We start from the raw sequence: 21,665 nt of genomic DNA on the forward strand, positions 1-21,665 counted from the left end.
AAAGACAAGGAAAATTGCAGAGACTAGACTAAAACCTCGTATTCCAGAGCTGGGGAGATAGCACACTGATAAAACGTGTGCGTCACAAGCGTGAGAACCTGAGTTTGGTACGAAGAACCCATGTAAAAATGCGGGGCAGGGTTGGCGAGATAGCTCGGCAGGTAATGGCTTGCTGCCAAGTGTGACAACTCACAGGTGGTGCATGTGTACACACATAAACACATTGTTTATTATGTTTATTGTGTATGTATGCATGTTCCATGGCACACGTGAAGAGGTCAGAGGGCAGCTTTCATGAGTCAGTTCTCTCCACGCTCCTTGAAAGGAACAGTCTGTATTTTTTTTTTTTTTCTTTCTGAGACAAGATCTCAAGTCTTTTTTTTGGTCTGTTTTTCAAGACAGGGTTTCTCTGTGTGGCCCTGGCTGTCCTAGAACTCACTTTGTAGACCAGGCTGGCCTTGAACTCAGAGATTCTGAGTGCTGGGACTAAAGGCGTGCACCACTATGCCAGGCTGAGGTTTATTATAGAGCTCAGATTGGCCTGTGATTCTGTATCTACTTCATTCACACTGGCCTTAAACTCCCAGTTCTGCTTCAGCCTCCTGATAAGCTCTTATTACAGGCAGGCACCTCCGTGCTTGGCTATTTCTTATACTTTCTTATGTGCAGATGCAGTTATGTATCCACAGGTAATTTGCATATTGCTTTGTGTTTGATTGGTCCTTTAACTTTTTTACAGTTATGTGTGTGTATGTGTGTGTATACAAAAGCATGCATGGCGCCATGCAGAGGTCAGAAGACAACTTGTGACTCAGCTTTCTCCCATGTCTTGCTAGTCTCTTTTATCTATCTATCTATCTATCTATCTATCTACCTACCTACCTACCTATCAAGGCCAGCCTGTCCTGGAACTTGCTCTGTAGATCAGGCTGGCCTTGAACTCTTGAACTCACAGAAATCCACCTGTCTCTGCCTCCCGAGTACTGGGATTAAAGTCATGCACCACCACCACCTGGCCCCTTTTATTTTTTTGAGACAGGGTCTTGCTATGTAGACAGGATGACTTCACATTCTCTATGTAGTCCTGCTGTAGACATTTGAAAGGTCCTCTTTTGAAATCCCACAATGATATAAATTAACTGAGGTCTATTTTCAAAGACTGTGCTGGGCATGTAGTGGCTCCTTTCATATTCTGGTTTTTTTTTTTTTTTTTTTTTTTTTTTTTTTTTTTTTTTTTTTGGTTTTTTCGAGACAGGGTTTCTCTGTGTAGCTTTGCGCCTTTCCTGGAACTCACTTGGTAGTCCAGGCTGGCCTCGAACTCACAGAGATCCGCCTGGCTCTGCCTCCCGAGTGCTGGGATTAAAGGCGTGCGCCACCACCGCCCGGCCATATTCTGGTTCTTACCCAAGGCTTTACACATGCCAGGCAAGTCCTCTCCCTCTGTTGTACCCTAACTTCCCTCTCAATTTTCTTTGTCCTTCTAGAATGTCTACTATTTGGGCTTTGCTCATCAGTCATCTAATTTATTTTATGTATTTTTAACATTTACTTTGTGAATTTCAAGTGAGTACTGTATCTACATCGTTTCCACCCCACCCTCTCCCAATGTTTAATTTTTCTCTTCTGTGATTTTGTATTTCCTTATTGTGGTGCTGGGAATGGAAGCCAGGCCTTGGAGCATGTGTAGCGAGTGCTCTGCCACTGAAATGTACCTGCGAACATTCTGCTTTTGAAATGTAAAGAAAAGAGCGTGTTTGTCTGAAAAAGTATTCCTTTTCCAGAACACCAGAGCTATTCAATACACTGTATGTATTATGCAAAAATATACATTAAAACACTTGCGATTCGTATAAGCTACCATTTTCAACATCTGAGCAAAAGATAGAAAACATCTTCTCTATACAGGCATACACACACCTGGAATCTCAGCACATTTAGGGGGCAGAGGCAGGAGGACTTGCTGAAGTTTTGAGTCAGCCCGGTCTAAATGGCAAGTTCAAGGCCAGCCAGGCTGCACAGGAAGATCCCACCTCAACAAACACAAACAAACAAATAAACAAACAACAACTACAACAAAACTTTCCTATTTAAAATTTTCTAATGAAAAAAATTCTGCTAGAAGGCTTCCATTTAAAAAGTGCTTTTGTTATCTGAGTGTTTACTCCTTGAAACTGTATGCTCCTTCACAAATACAGTATTGCAAGTCTCCAAGTATATTAGTGATTTGGTGGTAGTGGGTCAGTCTATATAGCTGAGGCAGGTTTGAACTCTGTCTACCCCAGGCCAGCACTGAACCCCATCCTTCCTCTTCAGTCTCCTGAGTACTCGGGTATATGAGTGCACTACCAGTTGCAGTGGTTTTTGTTTGTTTGTTTTTTGAGACAGGGTTTCTCTGTGTAGTTTTGGTGGCTGTCCTGGAACTCCTTCTGTAGACCAGACTGGCCTAGAACTCACAGAGATCTGCCTGCCTCTGCCTCCCAAATATTGGGATTAAAGGCATGCATCACTGCCTGGCACTAACTACTAGCTGTTTTATGATTAAAAGAAATATTAGCTTTTATCTCTTTTCTTGTGCTGCTGGAGAGGGAACTCAGGGCCTCTGGGAATACTACCCCTGAGCTGCATTACCAGCTTCTTATCTGGCTTTCATGCCAGAGGTTTGTTTCATGTGTCTGGTGACTTTGGCTGTCTGCTCATCGTGTGGCACTAGATGTTTCACAGTATGATCTTCACTGTGTGTGATCTGGCTAGCCTATTTCCTTGGAGAATTCTTCAGCATTAGTATTTTCATTTTCCCTCTTGGACTGGTCAGATGTCTTATGGAAGATTACTGTCTGCCAGGCTTCTGGAAGCTGAGTGAACCAGCTGAAGGAAAAAGACTTGTAGGTTTAAAATTTCCTTAAATAGTTAATAGTTGGTGCACAACCATCCTGCTTCTAGTCTAGTAATTCCACCTTTGCCTAGGCTTGGCTTGCCTCAGCAACAAAGCTCTGCCACAGAAAGAGCAGATGGAAAAGCTGGAGCTGAAAAGGTGAAGAATACGATCTGATTGTTGGTTCTCGGTAATGGGAGGATATGGATAAACAGAGACTAACTATCTGCCTCTTTCCAGGGCTCAGACTACTTATGTTTCCTCACCACATCCTACTGAAGGCGGGTTCTTCCGCTCAGTAATCAATTCTAGTGGCCGCCCAGGTAGCCAGCTGCTAGGTACGAGCTCCTGGTACACCAGGTGGCCGTGCTGAAGCTCCCTTGTGCATTAGGAGGAAGAAAGAAATCAGTTCTAGAGTTGTTAGCCTCTGCCCAACAGCTGCAGGACGAAGCTCTGGGCCACTTCTTCAAAACAGGAAGGAAACGGTCAAAGCCAGACTGTGATGAGGAAGCCAAATATGTTCTTGTGTGACAGATTTGGGCGTTTTGTGGAGATGGCAGTGCTCAAGTGCCTTCCAGCACAAATTTGTAGACCAGGAAATGAAAGCTTCCCAAGCTACCAAACGAGGAGACTTCCAAGGTAGAAGCAGTAGATGGAAGCAGGGGATTTCTCTCCTTGTCACCTTCTTGCTAAGGAAGAAGTAGCTTCTCCGGTGCCTAGCTGGTCATCGGCCCACTTGAGTTTCTGAGCAACCAAACTGTTTGATTTTCCTCCATGTCTTTAAGAATAAAAAAGCCTACCTTATAATATGTCATAAAAGTCAAACATGGGGGGCTGGAAAGATGGTTCAGAGGTTAAGAGCACTGGCTGCTCTTTCAGAGGTTCAACTCCCAGCAACCACATGGTGGCTCACAGCCATCTGAAATGAGATCTGGTGCCCTTTTCTGGCCTGCAGGCATACATGCAGGCAGAACACTATACATAATAAATAAATCTTAAAAAAGAAGTCAACCATGGTGCTGGAGAGATGGCTCAGCAGTTAAGAGCACCGGCTGCTCTTCCAGAGGACTTGGGTTGAATTCCCAGCACCCACACGACAGTTCATAACTATCTGTAACTCCAGGGTACCTAACACCTTCATACAGATATACATGCTGGCAAAACATCAGTCAGTGCACATTAAAAAAAGAAAGTCAACTATGTATTAATGCATTTTTCCTTTAGTTAATATTCACATAAAATCTCAAGGAATGTGCAATTAAAAATAGATTTTTAAGTGTGTGTGTGTGAAGGGCCAGAAGAGGGTGTCAGATGCCCTGGAGGTAAAAACAGCTGTGAACTGCTCAACGTGGTTGTTGGGAACTCCAGCAATGGCTCCTAAGTTCTAAGTCAGCTCTCTCACCCCTAGAATATGTAGTACTGTCTCCTGCTTTTCAGTCTAACTTTTTGTTTGTTTGTTTCTCTGTTTTTTGAGACAGGGTTTCTCTGGGTAGTTCTGTCCTAGAACTTGCTCTGCAGACCAGGCTGGCCTTCAACTCAGAAATCCTTCTGTCTCTGCCTCCTGAGATTAAACGAGTGAGCCACCACTGCCTGGCTAGGAAAACAATTTTTAAAAGGAAAAACAATTCTATCATCAACAAAACATTAAGTTTATTTCTTATTTTTGAGACAGTGTTTTCCTAAGCAGTCAAGGCCAACCTTGACAAATTCCTGTACTCAGGTCTCAGTCCCCCAAGTGCTGGGATTACCACTATGACCTGCCCGATAGGTAGTTAATTTTAATTTTTGTTATTAAAAATAAAACTGGAGGCTGGTGATCTGGCTTGGCGGTTAAGAGAATTTGTTGTTCTTTCAGAGGACCCAGGTTTGATTCCCAGTACCCACATACCATTTCACAACGGTCTGTAACTAGTCCTCGGGGACCCAAAGCCTTCTGACTTCAGTCGGTTCTAGGCCAGCCAGGGACAGATGGCAAGACCTTGTCTCACTAAATAAAATTTCTATAAATGTCTTTCTTACACTCTCCAAGTGCAAAATAGAAAATTATAGAAAGTAAATCAGTTTGTATTCCTTACGAAAATCCTATTTGGATTAATATTCTGCTGTGCAACGTGATTATTTTGATGAATTTCTGATTATTTCTAGAGAATTAATTGGTCAAGATTTGGCCATTTAAAAGCAATGTGTTAATTCTCAGCTTTGAGATTTCAACCTAATGGAATTTTTTCTTTCTTTTTTTTCTTTAATGGCAGGGTCTTGCTTCTGAGCTCAGCTTGCTGGCCCTGAACTACTGGTGATGTATTTGCTTCGGATGTTCAAGTGATAGTATTACTGCATACTCCACCACTCCCTGATGAAATTTCTTTTTTGAGGGGGTTGGTTTTAGCTTCTTAACTCAGAATATGCCAGAAATCATCACAGCAGGCAATGGCTTATTTCATTTCTTCTAGAAACCAACCCACTGAAGAAAGGCTTCAGAGGGCCAGCTCCAAAGGGAGAAGACCATACGGTCCCCAAGCCGGCGTTCACCTCATATGACGTGCCGCTTTTCCTTTAAAGGCCGCCCACGTGATCGCACACATGCGCACACTCCGGAGGAAAGTCACGCCGTCAGGGGAGCGAGTCATTCTTCCCCCACTTTCCCTGGGGTTTCTGGCATTCCCTTCCGGAAACCGCAACCCCTCTGGAGACGTTTTCCTCATCGATTCCGTCGCGTCATCCGTTTTTATACTTTTCCGTTAGTCGCTGTCCGGGGAGTTCCCTCGCCACAGAAGGCCAAAGGGACTACAAGTCCCAGGGAGCTCTGCGGCCTGTCCCCCCCGCGCGCGCAGTGCAGGTTGGGTGCTGAGGTCCCACAGTCTTCTAGCCACGTGCAGCCTGGAGCAAGCGTACTACAGGTTCCGTGGCGCCTCGCGCGTGAGTCAGACGGGGGTGGGGCGAGGCTGGAGGGGCCGGGCTGGTGGCGAGCGAGCGGGCGGTGGAAGGGGGTGGGAGCGGAGGCGATGGAGGGGAGGAGTGGGGGTATGGGGGAGGGAAAGGGAAGGGAGGCGGGAGGCGGGGCCGAGTGGGAGCCGGAGCTGGAGTCGGAGCCGGCGGTTGCAGCGGAGGCGGTGATGTCGGTGCAGGTTGTGTCAGCAGCGGCGACGGCCAAGGTGCCTGAGGTGGAGCTGAGGGCTCTGAGCCCCTCCGAGGCGGAGCCCCAGTTAGGACTGAGCACGGCGGCTGTGGGCGCCATGGTACCCCCGGCGGGCGGCGGGGACCCAGAGGCTCCAGCTCCAGCTCCCGTAGCGGAGCGGCCCCCGGCCCCTGGCCCGGGCTCGGGGCCCACCGCGGCTCTCAGCCCTGCGGCCGGGAAGGTGCCTCAAGCGTCGGCCATGAAGCGGAGTGACCCTCATCACCAGCACCAGCGGCATCGCGACGGCGGCGAGGCCCTGGTCAGCCCCGACGGCACGGTCACCGAGGCGCCGCGCACCGTCAAGAAGGTACTGTGGTCGGGCTGCCTCTCGGAGAGGCGGGGAGGGCGGGCGGGCAGGGGAGCGGCGGCCCTTCGCCGCACGGCAGCACCCACTTCCACGCCCTCTAGATCGGGGAGCCGAGAGCCCTGTCCCCCCTTGAAGCGGCTCTCCGAGCCGCCGCCGCCCGGTGCTCTGCGGCGAAGCCGAGCCTCCAGGTGCCACGGCCGTACTTCGCTACGGATAACATGGAGGTAGCGCTCTTCGCTACTACTTGGACGAGGCAGGGGGAGGAGAGGCACCTACTACTACACCCCCCGCCTTCAGCACACTCCCGCGTGTGATTTTCCGGACTGTTCGGCGGCATAGAAAACCCTTCCCTCCAGCGATAAGGATAGCAGGATCTTTTTCCTCGGAGAACGAGGAAGCAGTAGTTAGCGCTCACGAGAGCTCAGGCAACCCACTGAGTTGCCTGGCTTCTGTACAGATGATGACTTTCTGCCTCTCTGTAGCCAGCAGCTTTCCACAGGGCAGTACTGATCCCGCGTCCTTCCTTTCTAGCCCCTGCATTTCCTTGCACCGTGATTGTAGAAGGGTAATGGAGAGATGCTTCACTCTTAAGAGGTCTGCTCACCAGAATTACTAGATCGTGGATGAGGAGAACGCTTATTTCATTTGTTGTGAGCAGTAAGTGTTAGGAAGAAATGCTGCTACTTTTGGGAAAGCGATCACTTGGGGCCTGTCTCAGCTGTCAGTTTTTTTGATACATAGTAACGTGTAATGATAGTACCCCATATTATTCATGCATTGACTATCCTTTACCCCCCCCCCCCCGTTTTTTCTCACCTTTCTCCATGCTAAGTCAGCACAGGAGGAAAAAGACGAGATGTGGACCATCTAAAAAGAATTACGGTTTTATTTCCTAGGCACAATATGAACACAGATTTATATTTTTTCTTCATTATAATGAGTGCATTTGTTCTGTCAGAACAATAAAAAGGATGTGAAGTCTACATTGGGTTTACTGTGTAGGGTTTGGGTGTATCTTGGATCCAACAAAACATTTTGTTGTAATTACCTCATGACTTAGAGCAGATAACTTTTTCATTCTTACTTCCCAAATGTAGTGATAAATGGTGTCAGAGGCAAGACTGAAGGAATTTTAACAGTGCTTTAGGACACGCTTTGTCTGTCCTTAGCTATTTGGTGTCGTCAGTGTCAGCGTCGCGTTGTGCCCCCCCCCCCCCTGCAATTATACTTAAATGGAGGAATTGCAGTTAAACGAGGCAGCCTGGGCTAGGCCTGGAAGTACTTAGGTAAAAGTTAGGAAATCCAAATCATATTTCTCACTAATTAAGATGCTTTGTAACTTTGACTAAATCTTTTTCTTGTGATTATTTTTTCTAAAGTTTGTAATTCAGTTATTTTAAGGGTAAAAATGTTTAATAAATTACTTTTAGAGTATGACATTTACACTCAGGTATAGACCTGGGTTTGAATATAGTGCCCCTTCTCCTAGTACTAACTTTTGAATAATTTGCAAATTCTATGTCACTTCTTTTATAAAATGAGGGTACTTATTAAAAATGTGTTCTTCTCATAGAACTTGGTACCTATAATAAAATCTTAAATGATAGCTGTTATTAAAATTGATTATTTCTCTCCTCAAGGCTTAAGTATGACCCTGTGACCTTCTCTGAAATGTATACATATAGTAGTAATAGTTCAGTAGATTCTATATAAAGAAGTTTTAAAAAACCACAGGCCAGCACCCTAGAGTCTGTTTTTCCTAATTCCAAATGTGCTTCTTGGACATTTTCCTTGTTGCTGAGCCACCTTTTTCCTGTTTTTTTTTTTTTTTTTTTTTTTTTTTCAGTATCAAAATCATGTTCCATGATTCTAGATTTACTCAGCAGCCTCAAGGCTATGAAGACAGGGCTGAACTTGCCTTCAATGTTAATTACACTAAAGAACCCGTAGGCAGGTGAAGTCCTGGGCAAGGATGAAGCTGTATGACATAAGTGAGGACATCGCTGAGCTTAGCTTGCCTCCCTTCTTTCCTCTCCCTCGCCTTTCTTTCTTATCCTGCCCTCCTCCTCTTTCCTTGTTAGGGTCTCTCATATAGCCCAAGCTGCTTGGAACCGTGTAGCTGAGGCTATCCTCTATAATCTTCCTGCCTCAGCCTCCTGAGTATGAGATTACAGCTGTGTGCCACCACAGCTGGCCTGAACTTTTCTCCTTTTTTTAAAACAGGGTCTCAGGGGCTGTAGATGTGGTTCTATTGGTAGAGTGGTAGCCTAGCAGGCAAGACGCTCCAAGTTTGATCTACAGTACCATATAAGCCAGGCATGGAGGTTCATTCCTATAATCCCAGTACTAGGGAGGTAGAGGCAGGAAGATCAGAAGTTCAAACTCATCCTTGGCTGTATAGTGAGTTTGAGGCCAGCCAAGCAGATTGATTGGCTTTGAACTAATGATTCTTCTACCTCAACTTCCTGTGTGCTGGGATCTGAAGTGTGTGCCACCACATTTAGCTTGCCATTTTTTTTTTTTTTTTTTTTTTTTTTGGTTTTTCGAGACAGGGTTTCTCTGTGTAGCTTTGTGCCTTTCCTGGGACTCACTTGGTAGTCCAGGCTGGCCTCGAACTCACAGAGATCCGCCTGCCTCTGCCTCCCGAATGCTGGGATTAAAAGCGTGCGCCACCACCGCCTGGCCTTTTTTTTTTTTTTTGGTTGGCTTGCCATTTTTAAAGAGCACAATCTTTAGTTTTCTTAATATTGAATTGACTACATTTTCTCCAAATAGAAAGTCACTCAACAAAGAACCAGTCGTGTGATGTTTTGATTTGTTGAGCCTTTCTTGCTTCTTGAATTGTCTAGTTAAGTCATTCTGTCCTTGACTCCCCTCTGCTTTATTAAAGTGTGTGGAGGGACTGGGTATACGAGGATTAAAATAGTTGCCTTTAGCTATGTAAATGGTGACTGTTACTTTTATTTTGCGACTACCAGACAATCTTATGTTATTTCATTTCCATTGGTGTTTTCCCCTTTCCATTTGTGTATCAGTTATCAATTTTCTTGGTCCCATTACTTTGGTCAGCCACACATGTAAGTATGTAAGAGTCAGACTTCCCAAGTTCAGTAGTCATAAGAATGAAAATAATGGGGTGCAGGTTACCTGGCCACATTTTACCTTTGGCACCTGCCTTCATCCTGTAACTTGTGGTACTCTATAGACCAGATCTTGTCATTGTGGTTATGACATATCTGTTTTTAAAGTTCTCTTTCATAAGCCTACTCTAAGTGAACTCAGCAAACATCTCTGAAGTAGTAATTTATAAAATGGGAAAATAAGTTCCACTATGAGTGAATGTAACAACAGTTAAGAGCATTTCTTCCATGTATTCTTAGAAATGGGTGCTAGCACAGTAGAGAAAACAAGGCAGAAAGGATTTCTGAAAAGTTAAAACTTCCTGACAATAAGACTCCCAGCCTTAAGAACCTCAGCTAGCGTGTGCTTACGTTACTATCGGTAATGACCATGTTCAGACAGACTCCATGTTTTTCTTGGCAAACATATCTGCATTGTACTTGCTTTGTTGCTGTCAGGAGAGAATGAGTTGAGCCATGTTAGCGCTTTCTTGCCCTGAATTGTTTAAGCCCTCCATTCAGTTAATTATAGATTACTGAAATTGAGTGTTTTGGATAGAGGCATGGGAATGTGAGAACAGTGTGACTCCCTTGCCAGTTAGAGAAGTACAGCCTGGCAAAATGTTCAGTAAGGCAATTGGCAGTTGGACCCTAATAATAGTTACCATTAATTGGCCTTTTATGTGCCAGGAATTGTCATAGGTATTTCTGTAATCCTGACAAGAACATTATGAAATGTAGATGGCATTATCTCGGTTTTACTGATGAGGAAATGTGGTTCAGAGAGGCTTAGGGCCTTGCTCAAGGTTATACATCTAAAAAGTGGCAGAGGTAGTATTTAACCCTATGTCTGTCTCCATTGCCCATGCCCTTTTCATTGTGCCACACAGACTCTTTCTGAGCTCTTCGATGTTGGCCTCTGGTCTTCACCCAAAAGTCTGTAGATTTCTGAGTGAACGCTAAGGTGTGTCTGTATGGCTAAGGCTTAGGTCACAAAGTGAGGAGAGTGAGTCAGGAGTCAGGCTTCAGGAAGAGGATGGGAGAAAACTATACGAGTGTAGAACCTCAAAGAATTGTAAAGTTAGAGGATATGAAGAACATTTAATAAAGGGAAGCATTTTTAACATCAGTGATATTAGCCTCCTATTTGTAATAAACTTGTAACCTGATAATGTATCCCCACTCCCTTCTTTTTGAGTCAGGGACTTATAGTTTATCCTAGGTTGGCCTTTTTAGCTCCACGTGCAACCCAGGTTAGCCTCAAACTCCAGTTCCTTCTATTTCCACCTCCTGTGATTATAAGCATGTGCCATCATGCCTGGCTTTATCTTTATCTTTAAAGTTATGAATCTGGTGACCTGAAGAAAAGGTTCCTTTCTGTTGATCCAACAATTTTCCTCTGTTCTTTAAGTCCCTCCTCTATGAATCAGTCTTTGACTAAACCTTTTGGGAATTAGAAAGGGAAGTATACTGTTAGGTAATTTTTTAAAATTATTTTTATGTGTATAGGTGTTTTGCCTACATGTATGTCTGTGTACCACTTGTGTGCCTGGTGCTGAAGGAGACCACTGCAGGGCTGTAGACTGCCTGGAACTGGAGTTACAGCTGGTCTAATGAACCACCCTGTGGGTGCTGGGAATTGAAGCCAGGTCCTCTGGAAAGCAGCCAGTGCACTTGACCACTGAGCCATCTCTCCAGGCCCCTTGTTAGGTGGTCTTACTTTATACTAGGCCTTGTACTTACAGCTTGATAAGTACTATTTTACTTAATCCTTTTAACAGCTCTTAAAGATAGTATTCTCCTTGTTTTATTGAGGAAACAGAGATTAAGACATTTGTCTCAAAGTTACCCAGCAATGTATTAGAGTGAGCAGAAACCTAATCTGTTTGATTGTGGAGACCAAATTGTGTATGTTTTCAATTGCAGGCAATTGCTCTAGGTCGAAGTACCAGTTGTGTGTTCCATGCCTTGAGGAGGACATCTAGAAAAAAGTTTTCAGTTAATTGAAGAAATTAACAAATACAAATAATAGTCTACTTTTTCTTAATGAGAAAGAGGGAAATGATCTTTATCCAGAGTCTTTGTTGAGTTGAATTTCTAAATAATATTCTTCTGTTTTCATGGTAGGGCTTTTAAAAATGTAGTGTATTATAGCGCGCGCGCGTGTGTGTGTGTGTGTGTGTGTGTGTGTGTGTGTGTGTGTGTGTGTTAGAGAGGGGGGGCATGTATGTATAGTGGGATTCATGTAGAGGCCAGAGGTCAACCTCATGGAACTGGATCTCTCTTTCCTCTTTTTTTTTTTTTTTTTTTTGGTTTTTCGAGACAGGGTTTCTCTGTGTAGCTTTGCGCCTTTTCCTGGAACTCACTTGGTAGTCCAGGCTGGCCTCGAACTCACAGAGATCCGCCTGGCTCTGCCTCCCAAGTGCTGGGATTAAAGGCGTGCGCCACCACCGCCCGGCTCTTTTTATTTTTTTTAAAAAAAGATTTATTTATTTATTATATATACAGTGTTCTGTCTGCATGTATGCCTGCACACCAGAAGAGGGCGCCAGTTCTCATTAGGTGGTTGTGAGCCACCATGTGGGTGCTGGGAATTGAACCTGAGTCTTCTGCAAGAGCAAGACAGGCTCTTAACTATTGAGCCATCTCTCTAACCTCCTCTAATTAACTTATTTTTAAGACAAGCCTCCTTTATGTAGTCTGCTGGCCTTAAACCTGCGGTCACCCTGCTTTAGCCTTCCCAAGCACATGGGTTATAGGCATCATGCCTGCCTGCCTCGTAGTTCTCACTAAATACTCAGAGGGACGGCTAAGATGGCTTCGGGGAGGACCATCTTGGCTCTTACCTAGATCCCCCCCCTTCCTATGTTCATGTAGTAGGGGACCTAAAAGTTACTTATCTAATGGACAGTTTCAGTCAACCAGATAAAATTTTTACAAAATTTGTAGGAGCTTTTTATAGTCTTCATGATTATGACTAGAAACTTGGTGAGAAACAAAGGAGAAAGTTTCTTCTGTCAGTTTCTAGTTCTAAATTTCCTATTTTAAATTTTTATTGCATATATATTTTATGTGTATACACATGTGCATTTGTGCATGTGTGGAGTTGGCTCATAATGTGCATTCTTGGATCAAACGCAGGTGTCAAAGGTGGCAAATGCCTCTAATCATTGAGCCATCTTGCTGATCCCTCGAAAATTAGCTTCGGTTAAATAGCTTAAGACATGCATATTTTTCTCCCTCTTCCGCAGCTATATTCTGAACAATTAGCTATTTTCTTTTCTCTTGTACACTTGTATTAATAGCTGGTGATTTTTAAATGTTGTTTTCAAGGCTTCATCAATTAGAACTGTCAGTTTTGGGCACTGAGTTCTTAGAACCTATGTAAACAAGGGTGCTAGAGTACTAGTTTTGTACACTCCTAGAGAACTAGAGTTGTTCTGTTATAGACCTTCCTTAACACCTTTCAGAGTCTTGCAGATCTGAGACTAAGCCTGGCTTCTCTAGATAACCACCTCCAGTGCTCCAGTGTGGCCCTTTTGATTACTTTAGAAGATGTAAGGACCAGCATTGCAGCTCAGCAGGGAAAGGCTTCTGCCATCAAGCCTGCTGACCTGAACCCACATGCCTGGGAACCCACATGATGAAAGAGAGAACCAACTCCCCAAAGTTATCCTTTGACTTCCACATGAATCAATCCCCCCAACACACACACACACACACACACACACACACACACACACACACACACACACACACACAAATCAGTCAATAAATGTAATTCTAAAAGTTAAAGGAAAAAGAAAATTCTTAAATATTAAAAAAAGATTTAATGTTCTTGGAAATTCCCTTCTCAGTCTTTGTGATGCTTACAGTGTCTATAATTTACTCAGTACATACTCCACGCCAGACATCTGTCTTATCTATTAATCCTCATAACAACTTTATCAGATGAGTAGCATTATCTTTATTTTACAGATGAGAAAATATAGGCTTAAAGAGAGTAATTAACATGCCTGAGGCTTTGCCAATCTGTGATGCCTTTGGGATCAGTGAGATGAAACATTACCCATAGCAACAGTGGGAGGCTTTGTCACAATGCCAACCCCCTACTGCTCTGACCAAACTCCCATGTGATGTCTGCATGAGCTGCTGCTAAGACTGCTCTGTGTAACCCTTTGGACGTTAGCATCTCTCCTGTTACTGGAGGAGGCAGAAATCACCATGCATCTTCACATCTTTGTTTACTTTGGTCACCTATCATCCATCTTAGTACTCAGCTGGTTTATCACTGCCTTTATCCTTTCAGCTAACTCAATTCCCCAAGCCTTTCTAGTTTATTTTCTCAACATTCCATTATCAGCAAATCCCCAGGTAGCATCAGCCTTTGGGCAGCAAGATCAAGTCACGGGGTGACAGTGGCAGTGCTGTTGGTGTTGGCACATGGTGTCCAGAGCTCTAACATGTAAATCAAGCGGTAGCATCTCTTGCTTGCCACTGTCACTTGTAATGTCTTGGCCAAACCAATTTTATGATTTTTTTAGCTGTGTATCCTTGAAACAGGTTTTCCATCCTGGAAACCGTTTCATAGTCTTTCTGTAAATTCTTTTTCTCTTTATGTCAGTCCAAATTGACTTCTCGTGCTTGTGAAACTGAGTAATGTACTGGTTGTACTAACCTTCTACCTTCCTAGTTGCCTGAACCCATGGAGCTGAAAGTTGTTGGAGAAAATCTGAAAACTAGACAGATGAGTGCCAGGATGAATTTGTAATCAGCAGCCTTGTGAGAAGTCAGCATTGTCTAGCAGTATTATGCATGTCTCTATCAAGTTCACCTTCCCATTGCAAATGACTATTTCATACTGTATTTCTCCTCTGCCGTGTGCTCTTCTATTTAGACCAGGTGGAAGCTTTCTCTTTCATTACAAAACCAGAAGACCCCACATGGAATTTCTCTGTACTTCCTGTCTACAAACCTATGTGGACCTGGGACTTGTCCTTTTCTCCCTACTCTCACGGTGGAGGAAATGTCCTCATTCTGTCAAAGACAAATCCCTCCGCAGGCGCTTTCATCGCCTTCCTTTCAGTAGTGTTAAAGAGTGGTCCTCTGGTTAGTTCCCCTTTCTCCAGGTGTTTGGTCAGTATTCAGACTCGCTTTGTCCTCTCCACTCAGTCCTCACTTCAGCCTGCCAGCTTCCTTTGTGTCTCTCAGAACCTAGCTTCCTAAAGGACTTTTTGTGTGTATACACTGTTTGTTTGTTTGTTTTTTGAGACAGGGTTTCTCTGTGTAGTCCTGGCTGTCCTGGATCTCACTCTGTAGACCAGGCTTGTCCCAAGCTCACAGAGATCTGCCTGGCTCTGCCTCCGAGTGCTGGATTAAAGGCGTGTGACCACAACTGGCTGTGTGCATACATTTTTGATCCGTATGAACTCCTTACCCCATCCTAATATTCTGACTGAAGGGAAACTTAGTGCAGTGTCCATTAGACTGGGAGATGGCATTTTGTTTTTCAGCCCTCATCTTACTAGACTTTTTGGCAGCACTTGGTAGTTTCTTATGACACGCATTGCTCCTTAGGCTTCTCTGACACTGCTCTTTCGTTGCTTTGTGCTTTGGAGGCAGGGTCTTATGTAGCCTAGCACTTGTCCCAGAGCTAAGGCTGGCCTTGAGCTTCTGATTATCCTGCCTCCTGCCTCAACCTTCCTAGTGCTGGGTTAGGTGTGCACCACCGCACCCAGCTTTATGATACTGTTTTTTCTTTATTAGTTTTCATTTAATTTTTGTGACTGCACCTCATTCTTTGTTGATACTTCCTCCTTGGTTTTGGGACTTCTGTTCTATTGATTGGATCTTTCCCCTTGTTACCCACATCATTCTTGGTGTCTAGAAACTCCCTTTGTGTTCCTTTAGCTAAGACTCCTCTTCTGAACGCCAGTCTTAGGTGTATACAACTGCCTGTTTGCAATCAAGCTCAATGGTTTTGTGTCAAAAACTGCATTTTGTTTATTTCTTTTATATTTATTGTGTATGTATGAATGCTTTGCCTGCATGTATGTACGTGTACCATGTGCTTGCCTGGTGCCCATGGAGGCCAGAAAAGGGCATTGGATCCCTTGGAATTGAATCTGGGACTTCTGCAAGAGCAAGTGCTTTTAACTGATGAGCCAGCCACCTCTTTGGCTCCCTAAAACTGATTTTTGCTAATTCCCCATTTTTGTTTTTTGTTTTTTCTTTTTTTTGAGACAGGGTTTCTCTGTGTAGTTTTGGTACCTGTCCTGGATCTCTCTCTGTAGACTAGGCTGGTCTTGAGCTCACAGAGATCTGCCTGGCTCTGCCTCCCTAGTGTTGGGATTAAAGGCGTGTGCCACCACCGCCCGGCTCCCAGAATGTTTTATTCTTAACTTTTTTCTTCCAATTAAATAGAACTTCCATTGTTTTCCTTTAACTTGTTCGTTTTTTTTTTTTGTTGTTGTTTTTTTTTTTTTTTTGGTGCTAGGAGTTGAATCCAGGGCCTTGTACACACTCTACCATTGAGCTACACTCCTGCCTCTCACAAACAAATGCTTTTAATTATCCAACTGAAACTTGAATATATTCTTGTAAAAGTAATTCAATTTAGTAAACAGAAGTCCTTCATTAGCCCCAACCATTCTCATCTCTTCCCTAGAGATGACCTCTGCTATCTTTTGTCTTTCTAGACTTTCCTATGAATTTACATGCATATTTGTATATAAATTTATAGCTTTATAATAACTTGTACATAAGTAAAAGCACACTGTATGTACAATGTTTCTCAGGTTCTTTTTCAAAACTTTAATATTGTTTTGAAATTCTTTCTATATCAATACATATAGATATATCTTATTTTTATTTATTTTTTAAAATTTATTTATTTATTATGTATACATGTTCTGCCTGCGTGTATGCCTGCAGGCCGGAAGAGGGCACCAGATCTCATTACAGATGGTTGTGAACCACCATGTGGTTGCTGGGAATTGAACTCAGGACCTTTGGAAGAGCAGCTAGTGCTCTTAACCGCTGAGCCATCTCTCCAGCCCTTATTTTTATTTTTTAAAGACAGGATATTACTATGTAGCCCAGGTTTACCTTAAACTGGTGATGATCCTTCTGCCACTTTTGTGTCTTTTTTTTTCTTTAATTTGTAAAGATTTATTTTATGTGCATGGGTGTTTTGCCTCTGTGTATGTCTGAACCACATGTATGCAATGCCTAGTGAGGCCAGAAGAGGGCATCACATCCTCTGGCCCTGGAATTTAGGTGGTTGTGAGCTACCAGGAGGGTACCAGAAGCTGAACTGGGGTCCTCTGCTAAAGCAGCCAATACTCTTAACAGCCGAGCCATCTCTCCAGTGTCCCCGCCTCCATTCTTTTTAATTGCTGAGTTGATGTTTACTAAAGCATTCTTCTGGTACATACTTTTAACTTTTTTCTCTTTTTTTTTTTTTTTTTTGGTTTTTTGAGACAGGGTTTCTCTGTGTAGCTTTGCGCCTTTCCTGGAACTCGCTTTGGAGACCAGGCTGGCCTCGAACTCACAGAGATCCGCCTGGCTCTGCCTCCCGAGTGCTGGGATTAAAGGCGTGCGCCACCACCGCCCGGCCTTTTTTCTCTTTTTTAAGAAAATTATTTTATGTGTATGAATATTTTGCTGGGATTTGTTTGTGTGCCACATGCACACATGGTGCCCTCAAAGGTCAGAACAAGACAGTGGATCCCCTGGAACTGGACTGTAGTTTTGACAGTTGTGAATTGTCATGTGAGTACTGGGAATCCTCTGCAAGAGCAAGTGCTTTTAATTGCTGAGCCATCTTTCCCAGTTCCCTTTTTCTCTTTCTTGATAAATAGTCCTGTAGTACTTATATGTATGCATTCTCTTGTGCTCATGTAGAAATGTTTCTCTAGGATAGTTATCTAAGAGGAAAATTTGGAGGTCAAAATACCTTTTGAGGGGTAGAGGGTTCAAAAATAATCTACTGTGTAGTCCGCGGTGGTTTTATCTTCCTGCCTCAGCCTCTTGAGTACTAAGATTGTACATGTACGTCACTGTGCCTAGCTAAGTAGTCATATCTCAGTGTATTGCAACGTGTAAAGGTTCAAAATGTAAATACCATTGTTACATATTTGCTAACTCTAACAAGACAACCCTTGCCATCTGTCTTGACCAATAATACTACATTTTTTTTAAAAATAAAATTGATGGGAAGAACTCTTACTGTTTATTGACTTACAGTCTTCTCTTGTAGTAAGGCTGAGAATATTTCCAGGCATATATTGATAGTTTGAATTCCGTTATAACTGCTTATTTATAATCACTAATAAAGTATTTATGGAGTGAGGGACTACTATATGCCAGGTCCTGGGGATGCAGCAGTGAATAAAATGGGTAAAAATCTCTATACTTCCAGTGGATGGTCTTTTTCTGTATATGCTGCAAATATTTTTCCTATTATTATTTTTGTGTGGTCTTGGGGATCAGACGTGTTAGGCAAGTGTTCTACTGCTGTTACTGGGGTGCTAAGCCCCCGATATCCCTCTTTTGTTTCTCATTAACTTGTAACTATAGTTTTCACGTGGCTTAAACATTTTATGTCTTACTGGCCTTTTCCATGTTGATAAACAGATTCTATGTTTTCATGATTGTGTCTGTTATATTTTGGTTTCTAGTCCATCTAAAACTTTTGTTTATAATATAGTTCAAGTATTATTTGTAATACAAGATGACGTTATTTGTTCCCAAATAAAAAGTCCTTTTTACCTACTTTTAGTTGGTTCTGGTTGTTTCTTACCCTTTAACTTATCTTTCTTAACTGGACATTTATTTGTTTGTTTTTTGAACCAATCTCATATAATTGGGGGCTTCAAACGTGCTGTGCAACCAAGCTGCTTTGAAGTCCTGATCATCCTGCCTCTGCCTCCAAGTACTGCGGCCATAGCTAGCTAGCACACACAGCCTTTTTCCTTATCTTCTAGCTGTATATATACAAGTAGTGACTAAAGAGCATACGTTTTTAATAATTCAAGAATGACAGGAAAGTTAACATCCTATTGTTAGTTAAGTGAGGGCTTATAATGAGTTACTCATAAGAACACTGGGTATTTTAGCAAATATTTGTTTGATATAGTTTACTTTTTCTTCTTTTACATTTTATTTGTTAGATTTATTCATTTTACTTTTTTTTTTTGTTTTGTTTTGTTTTTCGAGACAGGGTTTCTCTGTAGTTTTGCGCCTTTCCTGGAACTCACTTTGTAGACCAGGCTGGCCTCGAACTCACAGAGATCCTCCTGCCTCTGCCTCCCGAGTGCTGGGATTAAAGGCGTGCGCCACCACCGCCCGGCTTCATTTTACTTTTTATGTGAATGTTTTGCCTCTATATTTCTATGTGCATCACATGCATGTTAGTGCTCACAGAGGTCAGAAGATGGCATTAGATCTTCTGGAACTGGAGTTATGGATGGTTGTGAACCATCATGTAGGTGCTGGGAATCGAACCCAGGTATTCTACAAGAGCAGCAAGTGCTCTTAATCTCAGAGCCATCTCTCCAGCCTCAGTGGTCATCCTCAGGGAGACTCATCTGCTAATAGTTTTTAACTAATTTGGAATACCTGTATGGTCTTTTCCAAAACATTTGATTTTTTTTTAAAGCCTTTACCACAGGTTTTGAGTATGTGTAATAAAATTGTAGGAAAAACTTTTGATTTTTCCCTGGTTAGGTGGTAGTGTGTGTCTCTACCTTTTGAGGTTGACATTATGTTCTCCAGGTTTAAAGAGGGGCTTCTTTCCCTAGAATGTAAATAAAGATTTGTCTTCAACAAAGCTGTATTAGCTAAAGCCTAATGAGCTCAAGGCTACTTTATGCTTTGGGAGACAGAAGTAGAGTAGGAATTTTTACTACATTAATTCACACTCTTTATAGAAATAAAGGACAGTGTGGTAGCTCAAGTCTATAATCTCAACACTTGGAAGGATGAGGCAGGAGGATGGCTGTAAGTTCGAGGCCAGCCTGAGTTACAGAGGAGTTTTGGTTCAATCTGGGATAAGGGTCTTTATACAGGACCTGGGATAAAGGTCTTGTACCATGTTCCTATAGTGTGTGGCCTACTTGGGCTGTATTATAAGTAACTCTTGCTTCTCTAATACACTGTGAGCTTCTTTGTGTAAACCCATTTATTTATTGTGTGCCAAGCACTGCTTAGTTTTGGAATGATAAAATCAGCAAGTTATGGTTCTTGCCCTAGAAAAGAGGATAGGAAATGTAGATAGGGAAATAAGTAAATATAATTTAGTTTGACATGGGCAATAATGAAAGCAGGAATTATAGTTTGAGGAGGTTAGTTTTGAAATTCAGATATGTCACTCCAGAAAGCTAGTTGGTTTCACAATGTAGTTGAACCTTTTTGATGTTTCCTTGTTCTAGATTTAAAAGCCCAAAAATTCATATACTATATATTTGCAAGCTTTTTGCCTTTTAGGACTTGTTCATGCAAACCAAATTTACACAAAGCTTATTTAAAATAAGCTGGTAACTTCTACTTTATGATTAGATTCTGAATTGATCTGAAACTTAGGTAAGTCAGGGGTTCTCTGGAAAAATCTATGTAGGATGTCTAATTATAGTCAAAGACAGTTTGTTTTTTTTTTTGTTTTGGTTTTTTTTTTTTTTTTTTTTGGTTTTTCGAGACAGGGTTTCTCTGTGTAGCTTTGCGCCTTTCCTGGAACTCGCTTTGGAGACCAGGTTGGCCTCGAACTCACAGAGATCCGCCTGGCTCTGCCTCCCGAGTGCTGGGATTAAAGGCGTGCGCCACCACCGCCCGGCTCAAAAACAGTTTTTAAAGTTTGGAGTAGTTAGGATGGATCCCTGCTGCTCAACTAAATTTTGCTCTTCAAACAGGCAAGTCTGTTTTATACCAGTGAGTGCCAGAATCCCAGTTTGTTACTTATTGTTGACTTCATATTTCTCTTTTATGAAACTTTTAGAGGGGCAAGAAAAACCATTTTGGAGTTTTGAGGAAGGGTGGGAAATAGTAAGACTTGTAATAGAACGTTTTACAGACACAAGACATAGAAATACACAGGCTTGGGTACACAAAAAGATGAGATCCAGAGAGAAATGGATACACAGACTAACAGACAGTCACATTTGCATTTTCCATGTGTGCATATATAAGAACCCTCTGCTGGGTCAATTCTCTGACAGAAGCCCATGTATCTCCACAGAGTCTCCTGTATATACTAACAGAGACCTCACCCACACACACCCGCACACACACACCCTGATTCCTGCCCTTTGACACCAATAGGTAATGCTTAAAACAGATTTTATGGAACTTCACTAGTGTTCTCCACAGTTATTTTGAGAAGGAACAAATATTCTCTCTAAGGTGCTTTTAACTGAGCCAGAAATGAAACAAAAACAGAAGGGCTGCCTGTGGGTCTATAGAACAGTGAATTCACAGAGCCAGTTTTCTTTGAATTCCTGTCTCTAGAACTGCTTGTTCCTGGGTATCATTTTCAGTTTGAAGTACTCATGCTTGCTTTTTCTCTCTCTCAGGAGCTTGCATCCTAGGTTGCTGGTTAAGCAGAGTTCCAAGCTCAGTTTCCCTTGGTGCTCATTAACATACTTCCATGGTGCTGACTGAGTCACATAAACCCACCTGGGATTGGAAGCTTCACATTGCATCTATGTGAAGGAACTTGCACTGAGTTCTCTAGGGATGTGTGATTCTCTTACCATGGTGGGTTGTTCATGGTGTGCATAGTGCATATGTAGTAGGTGTGCATGAAATTCAAGAGTAACTGAGGGAAGCAGATTGTGCTGGTTCATGTCTGTAATCCTAGCACTGAAAGGTAGATGCAGGAGGATCAGCATAGTTCATGGTCATCCTCATCTATGGAGCAAATTCCAGGCCAGCCTGGGCTATAGAAAACCCTATTCAAAACGACAGACAGCTGAAGTGAAGTTAATTAATGTTAGCTTAAGCAACATTTTGACTACTTTGATGTGTGGGAGTAGCACATTGGATTGTGGTGATTACTCTGGGCCTGATCAGTAATTCCAGCTATGAGGTGGCTGGGGCCCTGCCTGTCCTGTAGAGGATTGTATTGATTGACAGATAGCGGGGGTAGGTACAAAGCTAGATTTTGTTATTGGTATCTCTGGCAGCGTTTTGTTTTTT

At 42.8% G+C, this 21,665-nt stretch overlaps 1 protein-coding gene across 3 annotated transcripts in view; it reads left to right on the forward strand.

Annotated features, from left to right (window-relative positions):
* The first annotated feature begins 5,915 nt into the window (after nt 1–5,915).
* The window catches only part of Ahcyl2 (adenosylhomocysteinase like 2), a 170,695-nt gene continuing 154,945 nt past the window's right edge, over nt 5,916–21,665 (forward strand). For all 3 annotated transcript variants that reach the window (XR_008214194.1, XR_008214195.1, XM_052719227.1), the window contains exon 1: nt 5,916–6,354. Coding sequence is in view for 1 of the 3 variants with exons in the window: in XM_052719227.1 (XP_052575187.1) it covers nt 5,986–6,354 (369 nt within the window). In the remaining 2 variants the exon portion in view is untranslated. The remainder of the gene's footprint in view (nt 6,355–21,665) is intronic.

The sequence above is a fragment of the Peromyscus californicus genome, unplaced genomic scaffold (assembly GCF_007827085.1).
Source record: "Peromyscus californicus insignis strain IS unplaced genomic scaffold, ASM782708v3 Scaffold_6__1_contigs__length_162567912, whole genome shotgun sequence".
Lineage (NCBI taxonomy): Eukaryota > Metazoa > Chordata > Mammalia > Rodentia > Cricetidae > Peromyscus > Peromyscus californicus.